The sequence below is a fragment of the Macrosteles quadrilineatus genome, unplaced genomic scaffold, assembly GCF_028750875.1.
Source record: "Macrosteles quadrilineatus isolate MER2022 unplaced genomic scaffold, UCM_ALF_1.0 Scaffold_3__2_contigs__length_128488019, whole genome shotgun sequence".
Lineage (NCBI taxonomy): Eukaryota > Metazoa > Arthropoda > Insecta > Hemiptera > Cicadellidae > Macrosteles > Macrosteles quadrilineatus.
Window position 1 is genome coordinate 77,290,520 of NW_026542596.1, and position 26,519 is coordinate 77,317,038.

Here is a 26,519-nt window from a genome sequence, read left to right on the forward strand (position 1 = left end):
GTACCGAACCGAGAACCGACCACTCACTGCATTCCGTGACTCCACTGTCCACTCCCACTAGTCCCACTAACCGACTAGTGATTTTTCGTTGTTTTTTCGGTTTTTTTACTCGTTTCGTTTTCATTTTCCTTACAGTATTTCAATTTCAATTCCCTCTTTCCTCAACCTTGTCCACTTTAATAGTGATGTGCAAAGCGAATAGGGACCTCTTGTCGGGAATTTTCGATTTTGACTTATATCATAGATAAAACATATGTTTTATCTGTGCTTATATCATTGACTATTTGATGTACTGTAGACTTCCCATCTATATGTGATGTGAAAAGCGAAAAGGGATCTCTTGTTGGCGATGCAAAATTTTCAGTACTGCTGATATAAGTAATTAAGGTCGAAAATATCTAAATTAGGTTTTTTATCCATTGTTATACATCATTTATCATAGAACAGGACAGTATCGGTTAAAAAATCGAGTTGAAGACGTAAAAGGTCGACATAAATCATTTTCTTAGCGGTCTGAGAAAAGGTAGCCTACCTCTGTCGCTCAATGTTATTTCGCCATAACGACAAGTGGTCCATTTTATGAATTCTAATATTCATTTTATAAACAGACTTTAGTCCAAATAAACAGTATCAGCATTCTGACACATACTTTCTCCCATAAGTTTGCCAACAACCCAGGCACATATTTCCGAATGGCAAATTTTAGGGGCGGCAAAATTTTGAGGGTAAAAAATAAAATTACAGAGGTTTTAATCTAAAAGAATTTTTGCAAATAATTCTGGGAACGGCAAAACAGCCATTTCAAATATTTTGACTAAGTATAAAACTATTTCAGAACGCATTAAAGTCAAACAAACGTCAATAGTTTATTTCACAGCTGTGTAGAGTTGTCCTTGCTGCCCTATTGGTCTGGCGGACACGTTCGCCGGGGGAGCGGATCGTCGTGTCGGCCGCTATGTAGTGATAAACGAAGAAAACACTCCCCTTTGTTTACTTCATACACCACTACGCAGCGGCAGCGCTAGCTGCAACTGCTGCAAGTTTCTTTTGCTAGGTTAAAATCAAGAAGGAAAGTGTGAACAAAATACTTACTACTGTACCAAACTGAGCTAGTTTAAAATTGTATATTCTTTCTGTAAAAGTACGTAATTTTTTCTTTGCGATTCATGTGTTTTTTGTAAATTAAAAAATAATATAAGTTAACATATTTCTTTCATTTCAAATCAAAGCCAATAGCACGTCTCTCAAGTGGATCTGACTAAAAGTGTTCAACGAAAAGCGTTAAGAACCATTGTATACAATTTGTGTGCCGTTTCAAGCCGCGAAATGGGATTAAAAAATGCTGTTTAGATAAAAAAAAAGTTGCATTCCGTGTAGGCCTATCCCAGTCAGAATGTTTTGCGTAAAAACTGCGCAAAAAACGTCCGTTCAAAGGGGTCGAAATGAAATAGTATATTTCGTACCTAGGGCCGAAAATGAGGTTTCGCCGGCTTGAGATAGTTTTTAAGTTCGAGACGAAGTCGACTTAAAACGACCAAGAGCTGCAAAACCATTTCGGTCCGTGGTACAAACGCTATTTTTCACCACACTTTAGCACTATTCAGTATTCACCACAATAATGATGCACACTGATAGACAACACATCTACAACTTTAAGGTTATGTGAAGAAATAATTTGAGGAATCAGCAAACATTAAAATAATAGTTGCTAGGCAGCGGTGACAATAAAACAATTCTATTGCAATGCTATGGATTCTGATTGTGTATTTAATATGCATTGTTTTAAGAAAGTAAGCGATCAGCTGATTTTGCGGCCCTAGTAATAATTTAGCGTAAGAACCTGCTCGGGCCCCAAATGACGATGACAGCTGGCATGGCCGGCAAAACGCAACTTTCAGCTACCAACTTAACGCATGTAAAACAGCTAAAAACATCATAGTGGTGAAAGTTATTTAATTTGTTGATGCAGCATGCAATATTACCGATTATTTTTCTACAAAATCAGCTGACAGGGCATGTATTGGCCATTGGGGTGATATTAGTGAGGTCGGGGTGTGCGCTGAAAAGTGGGTGTGGGAGGGGGGAGGGGGGCGGCAAACTTTGTTGCCTAGAGGCGGCAGATACCTAAATACGTCCCTGCAACAACCTATATCATGTGTAAAGCCTCGTCCACACATGGCGATTTGTCTGCGGAAACATTGTCTGCCGACTGTCTTTAGTATGTTGCTATTTTGTCTCCAGTATGTCGGCCGACTGTCGGCAGACAAATTTCGGTGTTTCTGGAGACAAAATACAGTGTTTTCTGTTTCCCGTTCGAATGGGAAACACGGAGACAAGAGACAAAACTTTTGTCTCAAGTCTGCATGTGTGGACGTGTCTGGAGACAGCAGACTGGATACAAGCCGAAGGTGTTCAACATTCAGCCCATTTAATTAGACTGCAAAGCGGTAATATTATGATTTTTGGGTGGTAATAAAAGAGCTGGATTGAGTTTCTTGAAAGTTTTGGAATTAGTTTTCAATGATTTATATCATTATATGACATTTTATTGAATTGTTCATCTCTTCAAGTTTAACATATTAAGACCAACAAAGCCCAGCAAAATTTCAAAATCTTTAGAAGTTAACCTCGTGAAGTTACTAAATCCTCCACCTAATCTGAAGGTCTGATAGAAGATTGCGACCATCGTACGAACCTTGCTCGAGAAAATGTTGAGTCCATCATAGTCTCTTCCTAGATTCATTAGGCCCATGGCTCAGAAAAATGAAGCCCACACAGGATATAATTACGTCCTCCTCGGTCACCATACGAACAAACATGGAAACACTGGCTGGCTAGTGTGGACGCAAAACACTTCGGAAACTTGTATCTGAAACTGTGTTGACAGACTGTCTGCCGACTGTCCGCGCACAGTCGGCAGACAGTCGGCCGACTCAGTCTCCATGTGTGGACTAGGCTTAAGCGGTGAGAGTAAATATACGGAAATGGGATTTGTAAAATTTTGTTCAGAATTTAAAGGACTATAACATATAATTGTTTTATCGAAGACAAGTGGTCCCTTTTCTAATATCCATTTTATAAACAGACTTTAGTCCAAATAAACGGTATCAGCATTTTGACACATACTTTCTACCATAAGTTTTGTCAACAACCTATATCATGTGTAAGCGGTGAGAGTAAATATACGGAAATGGGATTTGTAAAATTTTTTTCAGAATTTAAAGGACTATAACATACTACATTTTTATCAAAATTGTTCTAGCCATTTTTGGAAAAATCCTATTTTTCCGTAATTTTATGGGGTTTTTATGGGAAAATAATATAATTAAATAATTAAATGATGAGGAAAGCAAAAAGGGACCTCTTGTCGGCGATGCAAAATTTTCAGTACGACCAATATAAGTAATTAAGGTCTAAAATATCGAAATTCATTTTTTATCGATTGTTATACCTCTCTTAACATAGAACAGGACAGTATCGTATGATATGCTTCGATAAAACAATTATTTAAATGAAAACTAAACTACCTTGAGTCAAGACAAAAACTGGTATTATAGTAACTGTTATCACCCATCAACCTGGCCAGCAACAAAAAAGGTATAAAATAGAATTTTATACACTAGCGCATTCTGTGACTGGCTCACACAACTGCGTTCTTTTTTAATAAAAAATTGGCTACATCTGGTCCATAACATCGATCTAGAGATCGACGGTCCATAATTAATGCACCTATAGGTGCTTGAAAAATTGGCATGTATCATATTTATCGACAATCATCAAACTATGTTGTGCAGGTGATATTATCTTACTAATATTATAAATGTGAAAGTTTGTGTGTTTGTTTGTTTGAAGTTCAATCACGCATAAACTACTGGACGGATTGGGCTGAAATTTGGCATGATGGTAGCTCACATTCCCGATTAACATATAGGCATATTCTTATCTCAAAAGTTCTTTCGGGCTCCGCCCCAGTGGCTCTGTAGTTTCCCATGTTAACCTTATGAGTATTCATATTTAAAGGGAATTAAGGAATTTAGTCAGCTTTCAACTAAAAAAGTTGGTTCTATGATACGCAAAAGCATTAAAAGTTATAAGATTTACCAACAGGGTGCAACACTATAATCTTTTTTACATTTATGAGAATAGATAATTTTGACTAAGCAGCAACAAAATACTGTGACATGCAATGAGAACTGTCAAATTAGGATTGTTTACAGTTGTTTATTTTTTTTAATTTCGTGAATTGTTTTTGATATTTTGTGAACTTGTAACAATTTATTTTTCTTTATTGTTTAGGTGAAGTGCTAGAATATTATAGCAATGGTAGATGTGTAATACTATAATAGTATAATGTAAATTTAAAGAAGCAAATTTTATCAAAATGTGTCCTCCACCATTGCAAATGCAAAGCTTGAGTTGAGTATAACTGCAATAAGCATTTTATACTTATATGCCAACCCCGTACGAAGGACGGGTACTCTGCTGGTATTCTTATAATACAGTTATTGCAATCTCGAATAAATATTATACAAATGAATGAGCAGATGTACTCCCTTTTAAACAAATACCCCCGCCGCAGCAAACTTACCGACTAAGCGAATTTCCATTTTTGTCTGAATTGATTTTCAATTAAATCATTAAATCTATTTAAATAACATTTAGTTTTAACGAGTATCTAGGTTTGCTGCTACAGTTATGCTAATAAGTGATGTGTTTTATAGTAAAATATTAATAGCTTATTAAATAAGTAAATTTGCCAAGATCAAAATATATCCTTAAACAACCAAACTACAACCATTTACAATATTCTCCAAGAATAACATGTAAATCTTAAATTTACAATTTTTCTAATTTTCTCAGTTACCAATCCGTACAAAAACACTTTTATATATTACATTTTAAGTTGTTTTAGCGAATTTACCATATAGGGAATAAGCTATTACCGTAGTACTCATGGTAAGACCTGGACCCGGAACCGATTTACTTTTTCGTTTTGAGGTCCCTAGAGGCCAAAAACACCATCCGTTCAAATTCATATATATGTGTGTGTGTGTGTGTGTGTGTGTGTGTCCGTTAGCACGATAACTCGAGCAAAAATGATCCGATTTTGATGAAATTTGGTATAAACGTGTAAACCTACATTCATTCGAACGAGTTCGCTAACCAGCATGATCGGACCATGGGAACGGGGGTTTATGGGGGGTTTTATGGGGCAAAAATAGGGTTTTCCCATTTTTGACCCTAAAAACACAAAATTTCACAATTTCTTTCTAAACAATTTTGTAGAGCTTAAAAAAACAAATAATTTATTATATTGAAGCATTATTGTGCGCCTAATGGTTACAGAGAAAATTCCAAAAAATTGTAAATTTAAATTTCCCATGTTATTCTTATGGAGAATAAGTCAACTGTTGTAATTTGCTTGTTTATGAACATATTTTGATCGGATTTGTAAAATACTTTAATTTCTTAATAAACTATTAACATTTTACAACAACAAAAACACCTTTTTACCCTCCCTGTTGCAGCAAACCTAAGTACTCGTTTAACTAATCTATTATATTATTAAAGTGATACAATCAAATTTTATGTAAACGGTTAAGGTCATTTGCCCAATAAAAATATGGGCATATGGCACATCAAAATGAAGCTTAGAGTGTGTAGATTTGCCGAAAAGTATTGATATGGACAAATTTCCTAAGGGCTCTGCCCCACAGGCTCATTTCCAAAGGGCTACGCCTGGCATGCTTCCACAGAAATGATTTAATTTAGGTAATGAAACAGCTGGTCAGTACAATGAACTGGTGTTTGTTTATTTTCTCTAAAAAATATGTTTGTGACGCTTTATGTAGATTGAGGAGGGTTATGTTTGGTTTTAAAGAAAGGTTGTATACGTTTTGTAAAGTATTGCTCAAAGTTTCATTTTGTAATTTATACAGTAAGCTACATGTAAAGAAGCTTGGCTAAAATTGAAGAATTATGATAAAACATGTCATTCATGAAGCATCAATATGAAGCAATTGATGCTATTGCTACACTAAGGTATGTTGTCATATTCTTTTGGATCTATTAACATCAAAAGTAGGGGTTTGAAAGTAATTAGGTTTAAACTTTTAAATCATAGAGTTGGTGTATTTTAAAATACACATCAGCACAACTTTTCTTCCCGTTGCAAAGCACGGGTAAAGCAGCTTGTTCTATTTAGATAGGGAATAAATGTGATATTTTTTAGGATGCATTTTAGGGTAAATCCAATCAGGCAACTGGAAATTCGCTTAGTCTGCAGGTTTGCTGCGGTGGGGGTATTATCTCTTTAAAAAGGTCTTGATATAAATTGGGAAATTTCGCGTTTTGAGGGTCAAATACGAGAATACCCAATTTTTACCCATAAATCCCCCCGTAAAATGCACTTCCCATGGTGCGATCATACTGGTTCGCGAACTCATTCAAGTGTATCCCACCATCCCACCTTACACATTTTTAAACCAAATTTAATGAAAATCGGACAAAAATTACTCAAGTCCAGTATACGCGTTCACGGACACACACACACATACTATATATATTTGAACAAATTGTGTTTTTATCCCCTGGGGACATAAAAATGACAAAGTAAATCGGTCCTGGGCCTAGGTTTTCCCGTTCCACATACGGTAACAGCTACTTCCCTATAGCTAAATTTGCTAAAATGACAATTTTGGCAACATAATGATGAGAACAGTAAATTTTTCATCCTTATGGATCATCGATCATCTTAAGACAATAATTTTATTGTTAGTTGCGTTGTGTCCGCTTCACTGCTGTAGAGTTTATCAGATTTTTAATGAAATGAAATGATTTACTGTATTTGCCGTGCATAGATTGCCATACATCTATACTGTATAAGTAAAACCTAATTTCTACACATGTATTAAAATATTCATATACATTGCAGAATGGGTTGTGTAAAAGTTAAAAGCCAAGCAGTTAGGGCCTACCTTGTTTTTCAAGATTTTGAGTAGTCCTTGCAGATTTATGCAGCTTGTTAAAAAATGTTATATAGTCGATGGTTTTATACAGTATTGCCTTGTGCGATGTGCCGAATTTTGTCAATCTGTGCTGTGGAATATTTAATTTTGTTCTGTTGCGTGTTTCATGTTCGTGTATATCTTGCCTGGTGGGAAAAAGATTAAGTTTAGCAGTAAATTAGAATATGCATTATACTGTAAAACTGTTATTTTTTTTTTAAATAAAGTGGTCCAATCTGTTAGCTCTGCGTATGTTTCATCTCTATGGCTCTGCTCTGCACATAGTCCTAAGAACCTTTTTCTGTATCAAAAGAAAACCTGATACAGCCGTACATTGCATGTTCCCAATTAAGATGACCCATATTCCATTTTAACAGTCGGAGGTCTACAGTAGACTGTATATTAAATTTGGACACTTTAGAAGCCCTCTACTCGTTGAAGTTTGATCAAGAGTATTCAAGTTACAGGTTATGTGTAAGAAAGGGCCATGTGGCCCTAACTTTGCCTGTGTGAATAAATGATTTTCTATTTCATTATTTTCATTTCATTTCAAGTCGCTCTTCTAGGACCGCTCGTTTAGGACTATGCCTATTTCACAGAGGACTTTGAACTAAGATCCTCTACTGCTACCCATTTACTCGACATAAATGATCAATTACGTCTTATCTTGAACGGTCGCTGTTATAAAATTGTGTATAGGTGGTTGGAGAGATGAGGATCAAGATGTATCGAGTAAAAGAGGTGGGCCAGACAGAGCGGACTGCGCGCGATGACGTCACTGCAGTCCCGGCCGCGGCTACCTCGCCGCTAGATACATGCTAAACGCACAAACCTTATTTTTTCAGACACGATTTAAGCTGGTTTGGAGGAAGTATTTCCCGTTATGACACAAATATAATTGTGTACTAAATAATGATTTTTATGATTTATAACTAACATGAATTGTGAACAGTTTGACAATAGTAAATAACCAATTAGGCCTGTATGTTGCATAGAAAGCGATGAAATGCGGGAGTCTACCGATTCAGTTGAAATAATAAATACACTTTAGAATAGTTTTAGAATAAGATATAACACTCCCCTTTTCCAGGTTAGTTAATAAAATATATGTTTAGCACTATGTAAAAAACTAGTCTGTTTAAAAGTTACTTCAACTGCTTTTTGGTATTAGTTATAAATTAAACGCCATCCTTTTTCATTTTTAATTTCTTCTTTTTCTATTTAATGTTAAACTTTTTTGGGTTTGTTGATACAAATAAAACAACAACCAATTATATAATATTTTATATGAGAATCATAAAAGTTGCTTACAAATCAAAGTCAACTACGATACTGCATAGCTATTTTACAGGAATTAAATAGACAACAAAAATCTGTTTGGATAAATGGTATTGACCAAAGAATACTCTCAGAGAATACTAATGATTTTCCCCTAGGAAAGTTTGGTTCACAGGTACTTTTAAAGAAAAAATATTAATTACTTTTGTAGGCCTATATACATATATTTCGTTTTAGACTTTATTATTTTCGTGTTAAGATGAAGTGCACGTTTGTTCGGTGATTTTATACGAGTTTACTTTCTGAAAACTTTACTTTACTTTCTGAGATAAAAAATGCTAGGTATGCGGTTTGCTCTAGCTATATATAATGACAGTTACCTATTTTAAGACTAAAACTCAATCCGACATAAGAGTTTATATTTTATTCGCAAAAAAAAATACGCCTTGTCTTTATTGAAAGGTGCAAAAGAAACGATTTTTGGATTTCAAACATTTTTATATTTGTTTATTTTGAAGATGTTTAAAGGAATTAATTTAATGATTATAGGATTTGGGGAATGTTAAACATTCGTGAGCCCTGAATCAAACTTGTGTCTGAAAACAGTATTATCGCAGTGATGCGGAGGAATGCTCGACAAAACGAAAATTCAGAAAACTTTACCGGGGAAACAAAAAATTCTGCAATCTGAGTTGTTATAATAAAACACCGTAATGTAGGCTAAATGAAAATTGAGAGTTTGGAAAAGGAATTTTTAAAATTGAAAATTAAATATTTAAAATGCTTTGATATGAATAAATGACGAAAGAAAAGACATTATGCCATACGCCATAAAGTTAATTGTTTACCTCTAGACCGTCTTGAGCTATTTGCTCAAAGAAGAATAGTAGAGTCTTAGACTAATGATATTGAAGTTTTTTAAACAGGCAAAAAGAAAATGAACGGCAACGAAAAATCAAAAATAATCAACTAAGAAACGTCATCGTCGCAGTACTAAATTTAAGAGTAAGTAAAAGATTTCAAAAACTCTAATAACGCAATTTGTTTTATATCTGATTGCATGTCCAATGGTTAGAGATACACCTTGTAAATAAAGTGTTTGTATTTAAAATGTGTTTTCTTTCCATTCATAAAAATATAAATCTCCATTCCTAATTACACTAATCTAATGATGATTGTACATTACCAAAAGCTACTTTTATTTGGTATATCTGTATAGTGAAAAATGTTTGTTTGATTTAATTAATAATTTGAAAAATTCGAAGGATACCTATCTAATTTAATTACTAATATATTTATGAACCAGTTAAGTAGGCTATCCTAAAAATATATGCATCATAAAATTAGATGCTATTTACCGGATCAGAGTAGATCCTTAGTGATATAACAACAATTGCAGAAACGGAAATCAATTTAATCAACAATTGCTCTAATATTTTATTAGTAATGTAATAAGGAATAACATATTAATATATTGAAACCCAAGCAAAACCAATTTTAACAATTGCGTAGTACAAACTGGCGTAAACAACGTAATATAACATCTGAAAGTGTTGTGTACGGGCTGTGAGTAGCGGCTCCAGGACTGCAGTGACGTCACTGCCTGAGTCCGATGGGCGAGGGGGGGAGAGGGGCGCGCTCTGTCTGGCCCACCTCTTTTACTCCATGCATCTTGGATGAGGATAGTAGTACAGTTACCAAGTGGCAAGTGTATAACGGAGGAGAGACAGGACAGACACACAGAGAGAAGCAAGGCGACCGGTGGTAACCGTTTACAGTTCCAGTTCTCATTCAACATTAAGTACATCGAACTTTTGTCACAGCTCCACGGAACAGTTTGTTCCACGCATGCGCATACGATTTGAGGAGAGGAGTAATCCGTGATTGAGATGGATGTAAAACTAGAAGTGTTCCGACACATCACGTCACGTTATAACAGGCTCCACCAAGTCCAAGACCTCGTTTTATCAAGTTTGATCAAGCACAAGCATTGTCTTATTCGTATGGTAATTAATTTAAGGTTAGCTTTTAGAAAGTTTTAACATGTTTGTTATTAAATATGACAAGTCCTCTATGATAAGTCTAGTGAAACATATTGAAAAAAACCCTCCTATCTATGATACAGTAAACCACTACACTAAGGAGGAAATAGAGGCTGCGTGGGATAAAGTTGCGGTAGCTGTGGGCGAAAAAGGTAAACTTAAAATATTTTGAATAATAATAGCCTAAGTAAATTCAAGCCGTAATTAGTTTATTAAATCAATAGACCCTATTTTAACATCAAAGTGTTGAGAGATAAGCAAAATTATAGGTGTACCACATAATAAAGTTACCTCTGTGAAGTTGAAGGTCATAAGATCAGACTCAGGCATAGGCTAAGTGATGTAATTTTATTTTATGATTTTAAAAACAATAACAAAAAATCATAGCTTTTTCTTTAGTTTTTTCTTAGATAGCTTACGGTAGTGTATAACTTAATTTATTTGGGAATAAAATTGAAGAAACAACGAGTTTTAAATTTCTGTGTGGTTAGCCTACCATATTATCTTAAAAATCAACAGTAGGCCTAGGCCTATTGAAAATTGAATGGCTGCACTTTACTTGACGTCCTACACTCATTCGAATGAAAATATCGATCGATATATCGATTAATCGATTGCTTCATTCGATATATCGTTTGGTTAGTTAGGTAAGGTTAACCTAACCTAACTAACCAAACGATATATCGAATGAAAGAATCGAATGAAAATATTGAATAAAAAAAACCAATCTAATGAGTGTAGGACGTCAAGTAAAGTGCAGCCAATTGAATGACTTACAGATTTTGGTTAAATATAAGTTAGGCTAGTTAAATTAGTTTTATTGAAAAACATGAATAAAAATGTAAACAAAACGTAAATCAATTGATGTTGCATTGGGGAAAAATTAACAATAGCTTATTTAATAATCGATAACTTATATTGAATCAGACACGAATACCTACTAGAAAAACCCCAGTGTGGATCATCTTAGGCTATGTAACTTAAACATATGACGTTGGCCCGAATCCTGTAGGCCTACTAATAGCATTAATTAACCTGTCATTTATAGCCTTTCATTGCCTGTTATTGCTTGCCTTATTTATAGCTTGTATTGGCTGCACTTTTACTTTAGGTCCTACAAACAACCGAATGAAAATATCGATTGTACGATTGTTTCATTCGATATATCGTTTGGTTAGTTAGGTTAGGTTATCCTTACCTAACTAACCAAACAATGTAGGCCTATCGAATAATCGATATATTGATCAATAGTTTTATTCGAATGAGTGTAGGACCTAAAGTAAAGTGCAGCTCTTGTATTTATAGCCTTTCATTGCCTGTTATTGATTGTTTTTTTTTGTCAGCATTGCCTGTTATTGATTGTTTTTTTTTTTTGTCAGCATTGCCTGTTATTGATTGTTTTTTTTTTTTTTTCAGCATTGCCTGTTATTATTGTCTGTTGTTTTTCCTAACAGTGGCGGTTCTAGGACCTTGCCAAGGGGGGGGGGGCTACCGGGGGGTTTGGGTGGTGTGGAGCACCCCACAATAAAGCAGGGGGGTCGGGGGGTCCTCCCCCGGGAAAATTTGGAATTTTCAAAGCCGTCTGGTGACTTTCTAAAGCAATTTTTAACACCTAGAGACGTGCCCAATTGTCCATAAACTCCCATTTCACCTGTTGTTTGTCAAAAGCAAAAAGACATTAAATAAAAATTAAACTATGACGATTGCATTAATGAATTTCAAAACATACTATAGACTACGGCCATATCCTCCTAAAAGCCGTTGGGTGACTTTCCACAGCCAGTTTTAACGTCTAGAACTGTGTGCAAAACCTCCCATTTTCCCATTTATTTGTCATGAATAAGTAAACATTTTTAAAACTAACTATGACGATTGCATCACATCTCAAAACATATTGTAGGCTACGGCTATATCCCCCTAAGAGTTGTTTACTAACTTTCTAAAGCCATTTAATGTCTATATCTGTACAAAAAACTCCCATTTTTCACATGTTATTTGTCTTTGTCAAGAGCAAGTAGACATTTAAAAAATCAAACTATGACGAATTTCATGAATTTCAAAACATAGGCCTACTATGTAGATTAATAAAGTCATATCTCCTAAAAGCCGTTTGGTGACTTTATAAAGCCATTTCTAACGTATAGAACTGTGCCCAATTGTTCTTAAACCTTCCATTGCACCTGTTATGTCACGAAAAGCAAGTAGGTAGACACGTTTTTTAACCTTACGTTTTTCTCCATTTCATAGATCTGTCACAATGGTACCTATAGTATCGAATTCAGTAAAAGCATTGACTATATAAACTTTATCACTAGATTAGTCAATGGTAATAGGCTACTGGCTACTGGTGCTTGCTACCGCTGATTGCTGATTGATGCCTGTGTAAAGTTAGTGGCTATAGCTCGGCCGCTTGCTAAACCAATGCCGGAGGAGGTCGTTTTCTAAGCGGCCGAACTATAGCAGGTATATATAGTCAATCAGTCAATGCTAGCAGACAATTTGACAACTAACAATGGGACATCAGGAAATCAGCTGTTTCCCAGTCCTCGCTCGCGCGCTAGATGCTCCCGCCTTGGCCCTAGCATGTCAACAGCTGACTGCTGTAAAAATATGATCATGTGTACAACTTTCCATAGCGTAATTTTGTTTAATTCGTTGTGCTATATTGTCCACAAAGTTTATCTATGAGGAACTTAATAATGCTCCTGCCATCGCTTATTAAGTTTAATAAAAACTACATTGATATCTGAATGACATTGCGTGTTTTAAGGACGAAATGCACGATTAAATTTATTTTTTTCATGGTCCAAGGGGGGGGGCTTTAGCCCCTGTAGCCCCCCCCCTTGGAACCGCCACTGTTTCCTAAAATAACATACTTGCTCAAAGTTTTTTCAAGTTCAGTTTTGTTTTATTATTAATTGCATTACCTAAGTAGTAATGTAGTGTCGTTGTAAATTATGCCATCTTGTAATTGATTATGCTAACTACCTACTATTGTATAAATGGTGCTACTGTGTATAAATAAATAAGTTAGGCCTAAATTAACATGTTTTGGCAGTTCCATTTAACCCTCCGAGTGTCCCTAGTTTTGGCCATAATGTCTGCCTATTTTTTGCGCATTTGCAAGGTTTTATTAAAACGGATCTGAGAAGCTTAAAAACAATGTTAATTATACTGTTCTATATACCATTTTGTTTGGAAAATCATGGGCTTCAATATTATATACATAAAACATAAGGAACATTTGTTTCAAAAAATATTTTTAGGTAAAAAAAAAATTTTGGAAAAAAAAAAATAAAAAATAAGTTTGCGCTCAATGAAATTGTATAAATTATAGGCCTATAAATATTTGAAAATAGCCACTTTGTTCTAAATTTTATGAGGATTCCAAAAATATAATAATATAAGGAAGTAGATTTGCAAATAAATAAGTTATGGGCAAAAAACAGATTTCGGTACATAGCGTTTAGCTAAGTATGCATAGCCTAACCATAGCTAGGAATCTGGCTGATAATTTACATCAATATCACTACCTACTTCTTCAGGATCATCAACCAGCCCTTCAAAATCACTTAAATCTTCTTATAATGTACCACGTATATCACTACTTTTGATTTTTAACACTAAAACAATGATAAACGTAATAAAACACATCAGTCATCGGTGCGAGGTTAACCAAGCTGTTTACAAATACGCACGTCAGCTGTCTGCTACAATTAAGATCGGCTTGAGAGAAAAAAGCGCTTAGAGACAGACCTCGGGAGAAAGCTTAGAATCTGCCAAATAAAACGATACCTAACTCGATCCAGTTCAATCCGATTTTGTCAGTCATAGAGCCTTCGCCGCAAACAGTGTTTGTGAGTCGAAATTTCGACACAAAACACTACACAAAGTGTGTTATGTGTCAAATTCGACACATAACATTCTGAGGGTTAAGCAATGTTAAATAATTTATTTTCAGACCAAAAATGTCATTTGTTTACGTTTGTGATCCATACCGGTTCTTTCCAGTACCGTATTTGTGGAATTAGATGAGTTTTAACATCTGTACCTATTTACTTATTGTTATTCATCCGATAGCATATCGCAGGGTCTCTATGGAACTGTAAGATACAAGATACAAGAATACTTTATTTACAATCTTTAAGATTGAAAGGGTGTCAATACAATTGTGCAGTTGTTATATAAAAGTCAATACAAATTGTTATTTTTTAAGAATAAAAAATAGCTGATCAGAGTTCTTGCAGTGAAGACATGATTTATTCAAGTTCTTGCCAAGACAAATACTCATCCAGACTATAAAATGGTCTATGTAACAGCCAGCACTTTAGTTCTTTCTTCAGTCTTCTGGGTTGAAGAGACTTCAAGTGGACGGGAAGGACGTTAAAAAACTTCGCACGCATGTATGAGGGTTTCTCTTCATAGAGCCTTGTGTTGTGAGCAGGAAGGTTGTAATCATTTCTTCGTCTTGTGTTGTATGAGTGCACCTTCTGGTGACGACAGGCCCGGGAAGAGTCGACAAGTTCCCCATTAGGCTACTTGTAGGCCTAGCTTATAACTTAAGGTTAAGTTATTTATTTTTCTTTTCATATGAGATGTAGTTTTTATCAGAATCATGCTTCGTTAGTTTGGATACCAACCTTAATTTATATTTAAATGACTTTCAAGTAGGCCTACAGTTTAGCATAAATATTTTCTGGAAAATCATCTCTCTTGTACCCTTCCCGAGTGATGGTTGTATATATAACTTACGTCAACGACGCAATTCAGTTGCAAGTGTTGGACATATATACAACTCAATCTGAAGGTCACAAGTGCAGCCTAACTTACGGTGTAATTTTTGTACACGTTAAAATGTGAAAACGTTATTTATGAATTTTAAAATTGTTTCTTGGCCGTCAACCTTAGGCCTTTAATCAATAGGTCTATTATTGTTGTGATAACCTTTTTCACTGATCTCGAAACATCTGTTGTTTTCAAAACCGACCGCAGGGTCATCCTCATGTTATTGTTTCGCACTGACAGTATTTTTACGTGTTCTTGACTAAAGTTAATCTAGTTGGATAAGATTAGTGTAATATTCAGTGCTTTAGAATGTGTAGTGTTTTCATTAAAAATGATGTTTAAAGATTGAATGATCGGAATCAATAACTTATTTTTATTGTATTATAAATGATTAACTTAGATAAGTCTGTTTTGTCTTTTGGTAATACTGTAATGAAGACGTCATATTGTTCTTATAATGATTTTTTTATTTGATCAACTTAGGTAGCCTATACCTAACAATTTTAACAATTTAAATAAAAGTTTTTCCTAAACAAAATTAACAAGCATTGGACGTATATTCAATGCATTCCTTATAGTGAGTGTTGGACGTATATATTCACCGCTACAATTATGTTCATAAGACTTAAAACGTAAAAAAATTATTTTGATTAAAAGGGTGTTATAATCAACTTTAAACATTAGATAGAAGTGGTATTGAAGAAGTATTGAATTTGAGTTTCTTTTAATCTGACAAGACATTAGTTTCCTAACTAACTGTTTGGCATACTAGGTAATAAGAAATAAAAGAACAGACAAAACGGTTGCTGAAACTTCTCCCCCTATGTTAGTAGGGATGGAGAAAATATTGTTCTCGTCAACATTTTTGAGTTTTGAGTGGATCTGTTTTGGGTTCTCCCTGGACCCAAAAAAGTGGTTTCGAAGTGATGTCGGTGTGTCTGTACCTATGTGTGGATGTGTACAGAGCTACAGACAACATCTGTGGTCAGATTTTGATGACATGCGGTATGTAGGTACTTTGATTTTCAATGGTGATTTCCCCTTAAAAACCCAAAATAACAGAAAAATTGAACTTTCTCAAAAATGGTTCGAATGATTTAGATAAAAATGTAGTATGTTGTAGCCCTTTAAATTCTGAACAAAATGGTAGAAGTCCCATTCCTGTAAAAATTATGGCTCAAAAGCTATTGTAACATATGTTGTTTTTATACTAAAAACCCCATAAAATAAGAGAAAATCTAATTTTTTTAAAAAAGCTAGTTTAACAAAATGGCAGTTCAAAATTACTTTTAATTACCATTGTCTTAATCATTTTTAGCTGCCATTTTGTTATTAATGGTCCGATTTCTATTTTCTTTATGTTAATTGTTATGTTTTGTCAAGACCTGTAAAATGATACCAAACTCGACTATACTTGCTGTTTTAAAATTTTGAGCTACCCCCTACCCCCGCTACCCCTAAGGGCACAATTTTCAAAACTGGCCATAATTATTGTACCCTTTCATATCCAAACAAGTTGCCACAAACCGATTTCAAATATCTCAAATAGTTAAAAAGTTAAAGGGGGTGCAAGTTAATTTTCAGCCACCCTCATGGTTATTGGGTCAATCCATATCAAGTGGTCCAGAAATAAATTAATTGGTTGTTTCAAGATTTTTGATTTTTTTCATATTTTTATCCTTGAAAGTATATATTATTAGAAGTACAAAAATACAATTATTTTATTTTTATTTTATTTTTCTACTGTATGGCGGCCATTTTTTTGTTACTCAAACGGCCGTTTTCAGCGATTTCAGAGCTCTGCGTAAAATTTAATATCTCTGGTTCTACTAATCCTAGAACATTAAAATAAAAACCAATCTCTTCAGAAAGATCTGAACTTTAATATGGTAATATATTGATGCGCTTAAAACTAAATATATAGGTCTAATTACCTGTTTAAAGTTTAACGCAACGATGTTACGAATACTGATTTTAAACCATTTATTTTTATATAAAGGCAATTGATTATGTGTTTGTTATTTTTTTATCTGATAGTTATAGGTGTGTACTCCAAATTCTCAAAGTTTCAAGTTGTGGAATTGCATAGGGTTTTAAATAAAAATTTTCAAAATCTTAAAATTTTCAAAATTTCAAAAGTTTGATGCTTAATATCTTTGTTGGGCATGAAAATAAAAATTTCAAATTTGGCTCAGATATAGTACTAAGTAAGAGTATTATGCTGTAATAATTTTATTTTGTGGACTCAACTGGTTTCAAAGTTATGAAACATTGAAAAGTACTAAATAAGCATTATAGTTGTAATAGCGTAGGAAGCATAATGTTATATACTTGTTATATAACAGTAGTCATATGTACTTACTATCAATGTATTTTTTAACACTGTTATATTTTAATCATATATTTTAAGCATTTTGAGCTCTTAAAATTGTTTTCTGCCACAGGTTCAAATCTGTGAGAGGATTGTGTTCAGGGAATTGGTAGACGTCCATTGAGTCGAAATTGAAGTTCAAATTTAATTTTTTTGCTAATTCTTTGCTGTCTACATAAAAGTATTGAATACCTTTAAGGGTTTGTTTTAACAAAAGTTAAACATATCCTTATCATTCAAAATTTGGTTGTCTATGGTACATTGTAGACTCTATTAGTGACTTTGCTCTTGGTAGTGCCTCCTACACCATTGCAGGAATTTTTTCCTTGCGCAGTAGCAAAAAATGCCTCGCAGCTGGTAGGCTATTGTTGTAGTACCTGTGACTGAATATTTCTCTAAGAAATCATTTTATGATACTGTATAGCCATAGCCACCTTTAACTCCAGGCCGCGTAGAGTTTGCAACGTCGCAAGTAGGGTTGTTTAGTGCCAGACGTCCCATAAGATAACATGTCAGACATGTATAAGATATGTATAAGACATGTAAAAGATAACATGTATTATAATTAAAATTTAGATTTATGAACATAAACAAAAAGGATTAAAAATAAAACACATTGAATTGAAAACCAAAACAATATTAATATAAAAATCATTTCTATATATTTAAAGTGGAGTCAATATTTTCCGATGGTGTAGGAGGCACTACAAAGAGCGATGTCACTAATAGAGTCTAAAATGTACCATAGACAACCAAATTTTGAATGCTAAGGATATGTTTAACTTTTGTTAAAACAAACCCTTAAAGGAATTCAATACTTTTATGTAGACAGCAAAGAATTAGCAAAAAAATTAAATTTGAACTTCAATTCTGACTTAAAGGACGTCTACCAATTCCCTGAAGACAATCCTCTCACAGATTTGAACCTGTGGCAGAAAACAAAAGAGCTCAAAATGCTTAAAATATATGATTAAAATATAAAAGTGTTAAAAAATACATTGATAGTAAGTTATAATATATAACATTATGCTTCCTACGCTATTACAACTATAATGCTTATTTAGTACTTTTCAATGTTTCATAACTTTGAAACCAGTTGAGTCCACAAAATAAAATTATTACAGCATAATACTCTTACTTAGTACTATATCTGAGTCAAATTAGAAATTTTTATTTTCATGCCCAACAAAGATATTAAGCATCAAACTTTTGAAATTTTGAAAATTTTAAGATTTTGAAAATTTTTATTTAAAACCCTATGCAATTCCACAACTTGAAACTTTGAGAATTTGGAAAACACACCTATAACTATCAGGTAAAAAAATAACAAACACATAATCAATTGACTTTATATAAAAATAAATTGTTTAAAATCAGTATTCGTAACATCGTTGCGTTAAACTTTAAACAGGTAATTAAACCTATATATTTAGTTTTAAGTGCATCAATATATTACCATATTAAAGTTCAGATCTTTCTAAAGAGATTGGTTTTTATTTTAATGTTCTAGGATTAGTAGAACCAGAGATATTAAATTTTACGCAGAGCTCTGAAATCGCTGAAAACGGCCGTTCGAGTAACAAAAAAATTGCCGCCATACAGTAGAAAAATAAAATAAAAATAAAATAATTGTATTTTTGTACTTCTAATAATATATACTTTCAAGGATAAAAATATGAAAAAAATTAAAAATCTTGAAGCAACCACCTCTGGACCACTTGAAATGGATTGACCCTATTTGGATTTGAAACGTTTTAGGGCCCCATTTTGTTATTAGTGGACCAATTTTGGTTTTCTTTATGTAAATTTGTATGTTTTGTCAAGACCTGTAAAATGATAAAAAAAACTCGACTATACTTGTCATTTGAAAATTTTGAGCTACCCCCTACCCCCACGGGCAAAATTTTCAAAATTGATCTTAATAATTATAGCCCCTGGACCGCACACTGACATTTAAGGCGCATTGTATTGCGACAAGAGGTTAAGTCTCAGCGAGGAATAATATCATCAGGAAGCTCACCAGCAGATGCTGGGGTGCTAACCCTAATGTCCTCAGAACCTCAGCTTTAGCGCTCAGTGTGTCGGCTGTGGAGTACGCTGCACCAGTATGGAATGCATCGTCACATGCAAAAAAGGTTGACATTTCAGTCAATGACATGGCTCGGATTGTAACTGGGTGTTTGAAACCAACCCCAGTACACAAACTCTATCCTATCATAGGGATCGTCCCTCCATCAATCCGACGTGATGTCGCTGCCGACGCAGAAAGGACTAAGCAAGAGACAGACCTTCGTCACCCATTACACGGCCACCAACCTGCAGAGCGACGGCTTCGGTCCAGAAAGAGCTTTTTATCACGGACACAAGTCCTGGATGGATCACTCTCAAGCAATCGGGTGGCAAGTTGGGAGGCCACGTTGACTAACCCTCCCATACCAGCAAGGGAGGAACTGGCTCCTGGTGGAGGCCTTCATTACACGGTGTGGAAGACCCTAAATCGAATTAGGGTCGAGGTACCAAAATGCAAGACAAACATACAGAAATGGGGTCACTTAGGGCCCTTTCACACGAGGCCACTGGTGGTGGCCACCGGTGTCCGCCACCAGTTACCGGCCGGGAAACTGCAGTGGATGATACAGGCAACTTACAAGCCACTCTACTACAGCCACTGTACAATGGCAGTTGTGAAAATGCTGTTGAACAATGAACATCTTCTTCTCGCGTTGATAATAAAGAAAATAAGGTAAAGACACAGGCGTACTATACCAAATTGCCGGTTACTCTTCAATTTCGCAAATTAGATCTTCAGTATCCACTTTGTCTTCTATTATTTTGTTTATTCTCTTATTCTGTTGTTTTTCTTTGTCTTTTTCTTTTTCAGCAACGTCCTCTTTATTTTTCTTCTGATCACTTATATTCACAAACAAACAAGTCAACACGAAAACACTCAACAACTACCATAGTGCGTTTTGCACGTGAACTGATGCAAAATAGTAGTTGCGCGCTCATCCACGGTGGCGGCCACTGGTTGCTACGTGTGAAAGCTCCCATTTAATTCAATGCCCCGCGACGAGTTGCCGCCACTGCAGTTGCCGGCGGTTGCCGACTAGCAGTTGCGCGAGGAGACACTGCTCGGCCACTGTGTAGTGGCGGGCAACTACAGTGGCTGCGTGTGAAAGGTCCCATTTAAAATAATGTTAAAGCTGTGGCGGGCAACCAGTGGCCTCGTGTGAAAGGGCCCTTACCAGACGAAGAAAACATCTTGTGCGCTTGTGGTGCTGTTCAGGATCCTAGCCATCTGCTGATCTGCCCACGCCTAGACCAGTCTTGCACATTAGATGATCTTTTACATGCGAATGACAAAGCCATATCGGTAGCTAATTTTTGGAAAGCGAAGTCTGATTTCCGGACACGGAAAGTAAGTAAGTAGGGTTGAAAAGTTAAGGGGGGTGCAAGTTACTTTTCAGCTCCCTGTATATTTCTACAGTATCTGCATGGAACAAAATATGAACAAAATAGCCCCATGCACCACGCAAATAAGCTTCTTCGCTGAAATATATAATTTTTTTCTTTGACCATTGCCTCTTGAATTAAACACAGTCTATCACAATAAGCTCAATTAGGACTCTAGTTCTTCTCAGTTCCTTCACAGATTCCCACTAGAAGAGGTTTAAATGTAATTTTCCCTTATGGTTCCAGAAAGCTTGTGCCGAGAAAGGTGGTTCAGCATCAAGTCATGCTATATTCGTCACTTGAAATACTCTGTTCTCAATTCCAAGCGGAAAGCTTACTACTTGGCCGACTACCTGGATTTCCTGTTACCATATGTAGTGGATAGAGTGAGGTGAGTGTATAGTGCATTCAAATCTTCTAAACCTATAAAATGCAAAGCCCTCGCTAACTGACTCGCTCACTCATCACTAACTTAATTCTCCTACTTCCCATTTACGTCAGAGGCTGAAATTTGGTACACTGATTCTTTTGGCATTAAAAAGGAAAACTAAGTAGGCCTAGTTTTTATTCTGATTGGACTTTTGGGCTCCGCCCCAGTGGATCTGGAGTTTCCCATGTTAACCTAATGTGTATTCATATTTAAAAGGAATTAATGCATCTTAACAGCTGTTTCAGTTAAACAAGTTGGTGCTGTGATGTTCAAGAGCATTATAAAGTTACAAGGTTTACCAACAGGGTGCAGCACTATTAATTTTTTGTTGAATGAATGACAACAGCTAATTTGATCGTTTATCGTAGAAACCATAATCAACATTTTTTAAATTTTGACTTTTTAGTACCTATATTAAAAATGAACAAATTGAAATACCGTACATCGTTCGATGCAGAAATCACACAACTAGGAAAAAAATTGATTATAGAGTTTCTGCAATATTCAAACAAACTAAGAAGCAACAAGTCAAATCAAATCAAATCAAATATGTTTATTTCCATTCGGTACAATAAAGTACAATAGGATAGGTGAGATTGCATTTTACAAATTGTCATGAAGCAAATTAAAGTACTGTAGATGTGAATATAAAATTAAACTTAAATTATATAAATAATTTGTGGTATTGTGCAAATAGGGCGATTTTAATTTTTAAGTGCATAATTCATCAACTTATTGACTTACTTTTTCCAAAATTTGTATAAAAAGTATTGTGTTTGTTTTCCTCCAAAGACATTTCTGTTAATAATTTTAGTTCATTATACTGATCAAGTGACTTGGATGGAAGAAATTAATACTGTAATATGTTTTTAGTGTGTCAATAACGTGAAAACTACTTGACCAATTAGGCCTAATTGAGTTGATTTTTTTCCATGAGTAGAGCCAATATAACCAAAGGCTTAAAGGACATAGTAATCTTTTATTTTAATAATCTACTAGGGCTCCGCCCTGACAGCTTATTAGGTCCATTGTTGTTTTTCAAAGTAACCGTGAAAAGCCTTTCGACATGCCACCCTAGCCGGTATGGCAATCAATAGCTTTATTAATACTTAACTTATGAAGTAAAACGAAGCCTGCGGGTAACAAACAGCTAGTACAGTACCTATAATAATATGAGTCAGTTAGTATTTTTGCTTTCTCCCCCTGTAGTATAATTATGGGGAAAATATTGTTTTTTAAAAATTTTTGAGTTTGAGTTTTGAGTGGATATATCAGTTTTGGATCCCCTGGGCCCAAAAAAGTGGTTCTTGAAGTGATGTTTGTATGTGTGGATGTGTACAGAGCTACAGACCACACCTATGGTCTGATTTTGATGGAATTTGGTATGTAGGTACTAACTAATCTATGGTATCTTTATCATCTTTATCTTTATCATCTATCTGATGTTTTATAAATTTGATTTTTAATGATGTTTTTTTCACAAAAATGTAACAAAAAAACAAAATAATTAGCAAAAAATGGCTGAAACGATTTCAATAAAATGTTTGTATGTTATAAGTCCTTTAAATTCTGAACAAAATGGTACAAATCCCATTTCCCTAACAACAACGGTTCCAAAGTTATTGAAAATTAGGTTATTTCCCCATAAAACCCCATAAAATAACAAAAATAAGATTTTGGAAAAAGAGCAGTTTCAACTAAAATTAGTACGTTATGGTCCTTGAAATTTGGAACAAAATGGTAGGTACAAATCCCATTTCCGTAAAAATTACAGTTCAAAAGTGATTGTAACTTATGTCATTTTTCCACAAAAAAAAAAAAAAAAACGGAAAATTGGATTTGGAGAAAAAGCCAGTTTTGATTTAAATTAGTATGTTGTGGTCCTTATAATTCTAAACAAAATAGTACAACTCCCCATTGCTGTAAAAATTACGGTTCAAAGGTTATTGCAACTTTTGTTATTTTCACTATAAAATACCTATAAGTTAATCCCACTGCTTACCCATGATAACAGCTATTGTCAAGCTAATGAGTGAAAGTATGTGTCAGATTGCTGATACCGTTTATAAATAGGCCTACTAACAGACTAAATGTGTGGGCTGGCTCTACTATGCTTTATAAAACTTCTTATTTTCTTCCAACTTTAACTATCTCTCGTCATATAAGTCTGTAAAATAACACCAGAGACAATTGAGCAAATGACTGAGAAAACAGTTCAGACATCGATCAAACTTTTAACTCGTATTCTCAATAGCTACATATTATATACCTTTAGTATATAATATAGTGGGGCTAGCCAGGTTTGGAGCGCCCTTGAGAAAAAATGTCTCAAGCCTTCCCCTAAATATTGAATATCACCCAACTTTATACATAAATACCTTCTTGATTATTAATTACTTTGCACGTTCCTAATTTCAAACAACAGATAGATTTCACTGTTGCGGAGTGTTGCATAGGTACTAGGTAGGCTTAATATATCTCCGATCTCTTGCTACTGACTTATTCAACAATTTGTATCCTCAGAGAATAGCCTACTTTTTTCTGAAAGTTTTGTTTGACAAAATGTGTGTCTTAAAAATATATAAATACCTCCAGGGAGTGTTATGGATAATGTTGAAAATATAATAGCAAAACATACGACAGGGTCTCGCCTATGCCCGGGTTAGGCAGAGATTTCTACTATTGGGTGCAATGCACTATATAAAATGCTGGTACATAATAAAATATGAAGGTCGTGATAGTAGTTGGTCTATAATGTTTTAATATCTAGAGAAGGAATATTTCACATGTTTCTAGCTTTAAAAGTGCCAAGATTTATGTAGGCTACAGTGCATCTTCTATGACCTTTATTGTATATTATATTTGTACCTGGGCAAAGCCGGGTATTTCTGCTAGTACACCTATAAAGTAATTTAACTTTAAGAAATTATTAATCCAATATTGTTATGTTTCAGAGTTTTCTTGCAATCAAAAAAATGCCACCCTGATCATTTACCTACTTATTTGAAAGAAGTATTGCCTCCAAAAGAAAGTTACCCAGACATATTTAGGACAGAATTGTGTAATGTCATCAAAGAAGAAGAAGAAGAAGAAGTGGATGTTGAAGGAGTGAGTGACTCGGAGTGGATGGAAATCACCCCAGAAGTTATACAAGAACCAACAACATCTAATCACAAGTCAAAGAGATCACCACCAAAAAATGTCACCAAAACAGCCAATCCTTCTAAAAAAGTAAAGACGGAAGAGAGCAAACCAAGAACCTACAAAGATGACGACTTAAAATTCTTTGAAAGCATATTACCTGACATTGCACGCATGTCAAACCATCCAAAACTCAAGTTCAAACAAGAAGCCTTGAGTATTATTGAGGACATTCTTTATGCAGGGGTTGTCACAGAGGAAAATAGTTAATTTAATTGAGTCGGCTTTGGTGTTCAATATTATTATTGAAAGCAGACTGGTTCTGTGGCTTTTTAGAGCATTCAACAATAAGCTACCTTTATAAGTAGGGCCAACACGATTCCATTAGCAGAAAATAGAAAAGTGAAGAGGATTAATAAAATTTAATATATCATATGTTCTAAGCTGAAATGTACGCTGGTTGTATTTAGTGCACAAGTGATCAATTATGTTAAAAGTTAACAAAATGTGGCTATTGTTAAGTATTATTTTCATAGGGGTTTAAAATAAATATTAATCATATTAAACTTGTAACTTGTATGTATGATAACTTTTTTTGAGTTAAATGTTATTTGATTAGTGTGTGTGTGTTTATCGACTTTGTTTTGTATCGACATATTTAATATGAGATGCTGCCTTGTTCTACTTGTTTTTGAATATGTTTGTTTTGAATTTCAAAAATTTGGTTTCAAGCACAGTGCTAGTTATTTTAAGGAAGAAAAAGAAAATGCTTTAGCGAACATGTGGTCAGTCTGATCTCTTAGACTGCTGCTAATCAGACTGCTAAATAAAAAATCTACTCTTTTAGCGAATTTCCCTATAGGGAAGTAACTATTACTGTAGGTGGGTGGCATGGTAAGACCTAGACCTGGGACTGATTTATTTTTTTCAGTTTGATGTCCCTAAAGGTCAGAAACACTATTTGTTCAAATTTTTATATATGTATAAATGAATAAATAAATATATACATTTATACAAATAGATTTATGTGTTTATATATATGTCCATGAATGTGATAACTTGAGTAATTTTCGTCCAATTTTGATGAAATTTGGCTTGAAGATGTAGAAGGGGTTAATGGGGGGTTTTAAGGGTAAAAATTGGTTTTTTCCATTTTTTACCCTGAAAACATAAAATTTCTCAATTTCTTTTTCAACCATGTTGTATGAATAATTTAGTACTGTATATTGAAGCGTTGTTGTATGCTTAACGGTTATGGAGAAAAATCAAATAAAATGCAAATTAATAATTCCCATGTTATTCTTATGGAAAATAAGTAAACTGTTGTAGTTTGCTTGTTTATGGATATATTTTCATCAAACTTATTTTTTACATTAAGTGACCTCACACCGTATCTGGCGTTCAGTTTATTTTCTATGTTAAACCTAGACCGCAATCAAGTTCATATTGATCTTTTTGTGCAGTGAATCGTGACTAGCAGGTCCAGGTGTCATTTACCCTATCATCTTCAAGATAACCATTTCCACCAACAATAGTGGTCAGCCTATTTGATATCCCCAAGAAAGAAGTATGTTCCTTGTGTTATTAGGAAATGACTTGGCATTTTGGCAGTAGATGTATGGTACAGGTCCTTGTCCATCTTGATCAGGCAAAAACTAGCTGTGTGAGGTATAAATCCATCTAAATTTGGAACTAAATGAGTTAATAATGCTCTGTGAGACGGTTCAGGTTTGCTACATATTTACACTTACCCCCAGGGATAAGCCATATGTTATTCATGTAATTTTTCACTTCGATATGAGTAAAAGTGTGTACGAAACAGAAGAAAATCTTGTTTATAATTCATTATTATAAAGTTTTTTTATAATTATAAACCATTCCTTTAAAAATCTACAAGAAGTATATTTGACTGATCTGTAAAGTTATCACTGTAATGTAATTATTTGTTTAGATATGCAATAAATATAGTACTTTTATTTTGTAAACTTGTATCAGTTATTAAAGTCCCTATT

General features: G+C 34.3%; 1 protein-coding gene across 2 annotated transcripts; it reads left to right on the forward strand.

Moving 5' to 3' along the window:
* Positions 1-10,211: 10,211 nt before the first annotated feature.
* On the forward strand, positions 10,212-26,519 carry LOC128990444 (uncharacterized). Of its 2 annotated transcripts, none has more exons than XM_054412809.1 (3): positions 10,212-10,479; positions 21,183-21,327; positions 24,321-26,512. In XM_054412809.1, exons 1-3 carry the CDS (start codon positions 10,329-10,331, stop codon positions 24,775-24,777), a joined length of 753 nt encoding a protein of 250 aa, XP_054268784.1. In that variant the 5' UTR covers positions 10,212-10,328; the 3' UTR covers positions 24,778-26,512. The 2 variants fall into 2 exon arrangements, with proteins under 2 accessions (XP_054268784.1, XP_054268785.1); XM_054412810.1 differs by lacking the exon at positions 10,212-10,479 and adding an exon at positions 15,666-16,117 and having other exon boundaries at positions 24,321-26,519.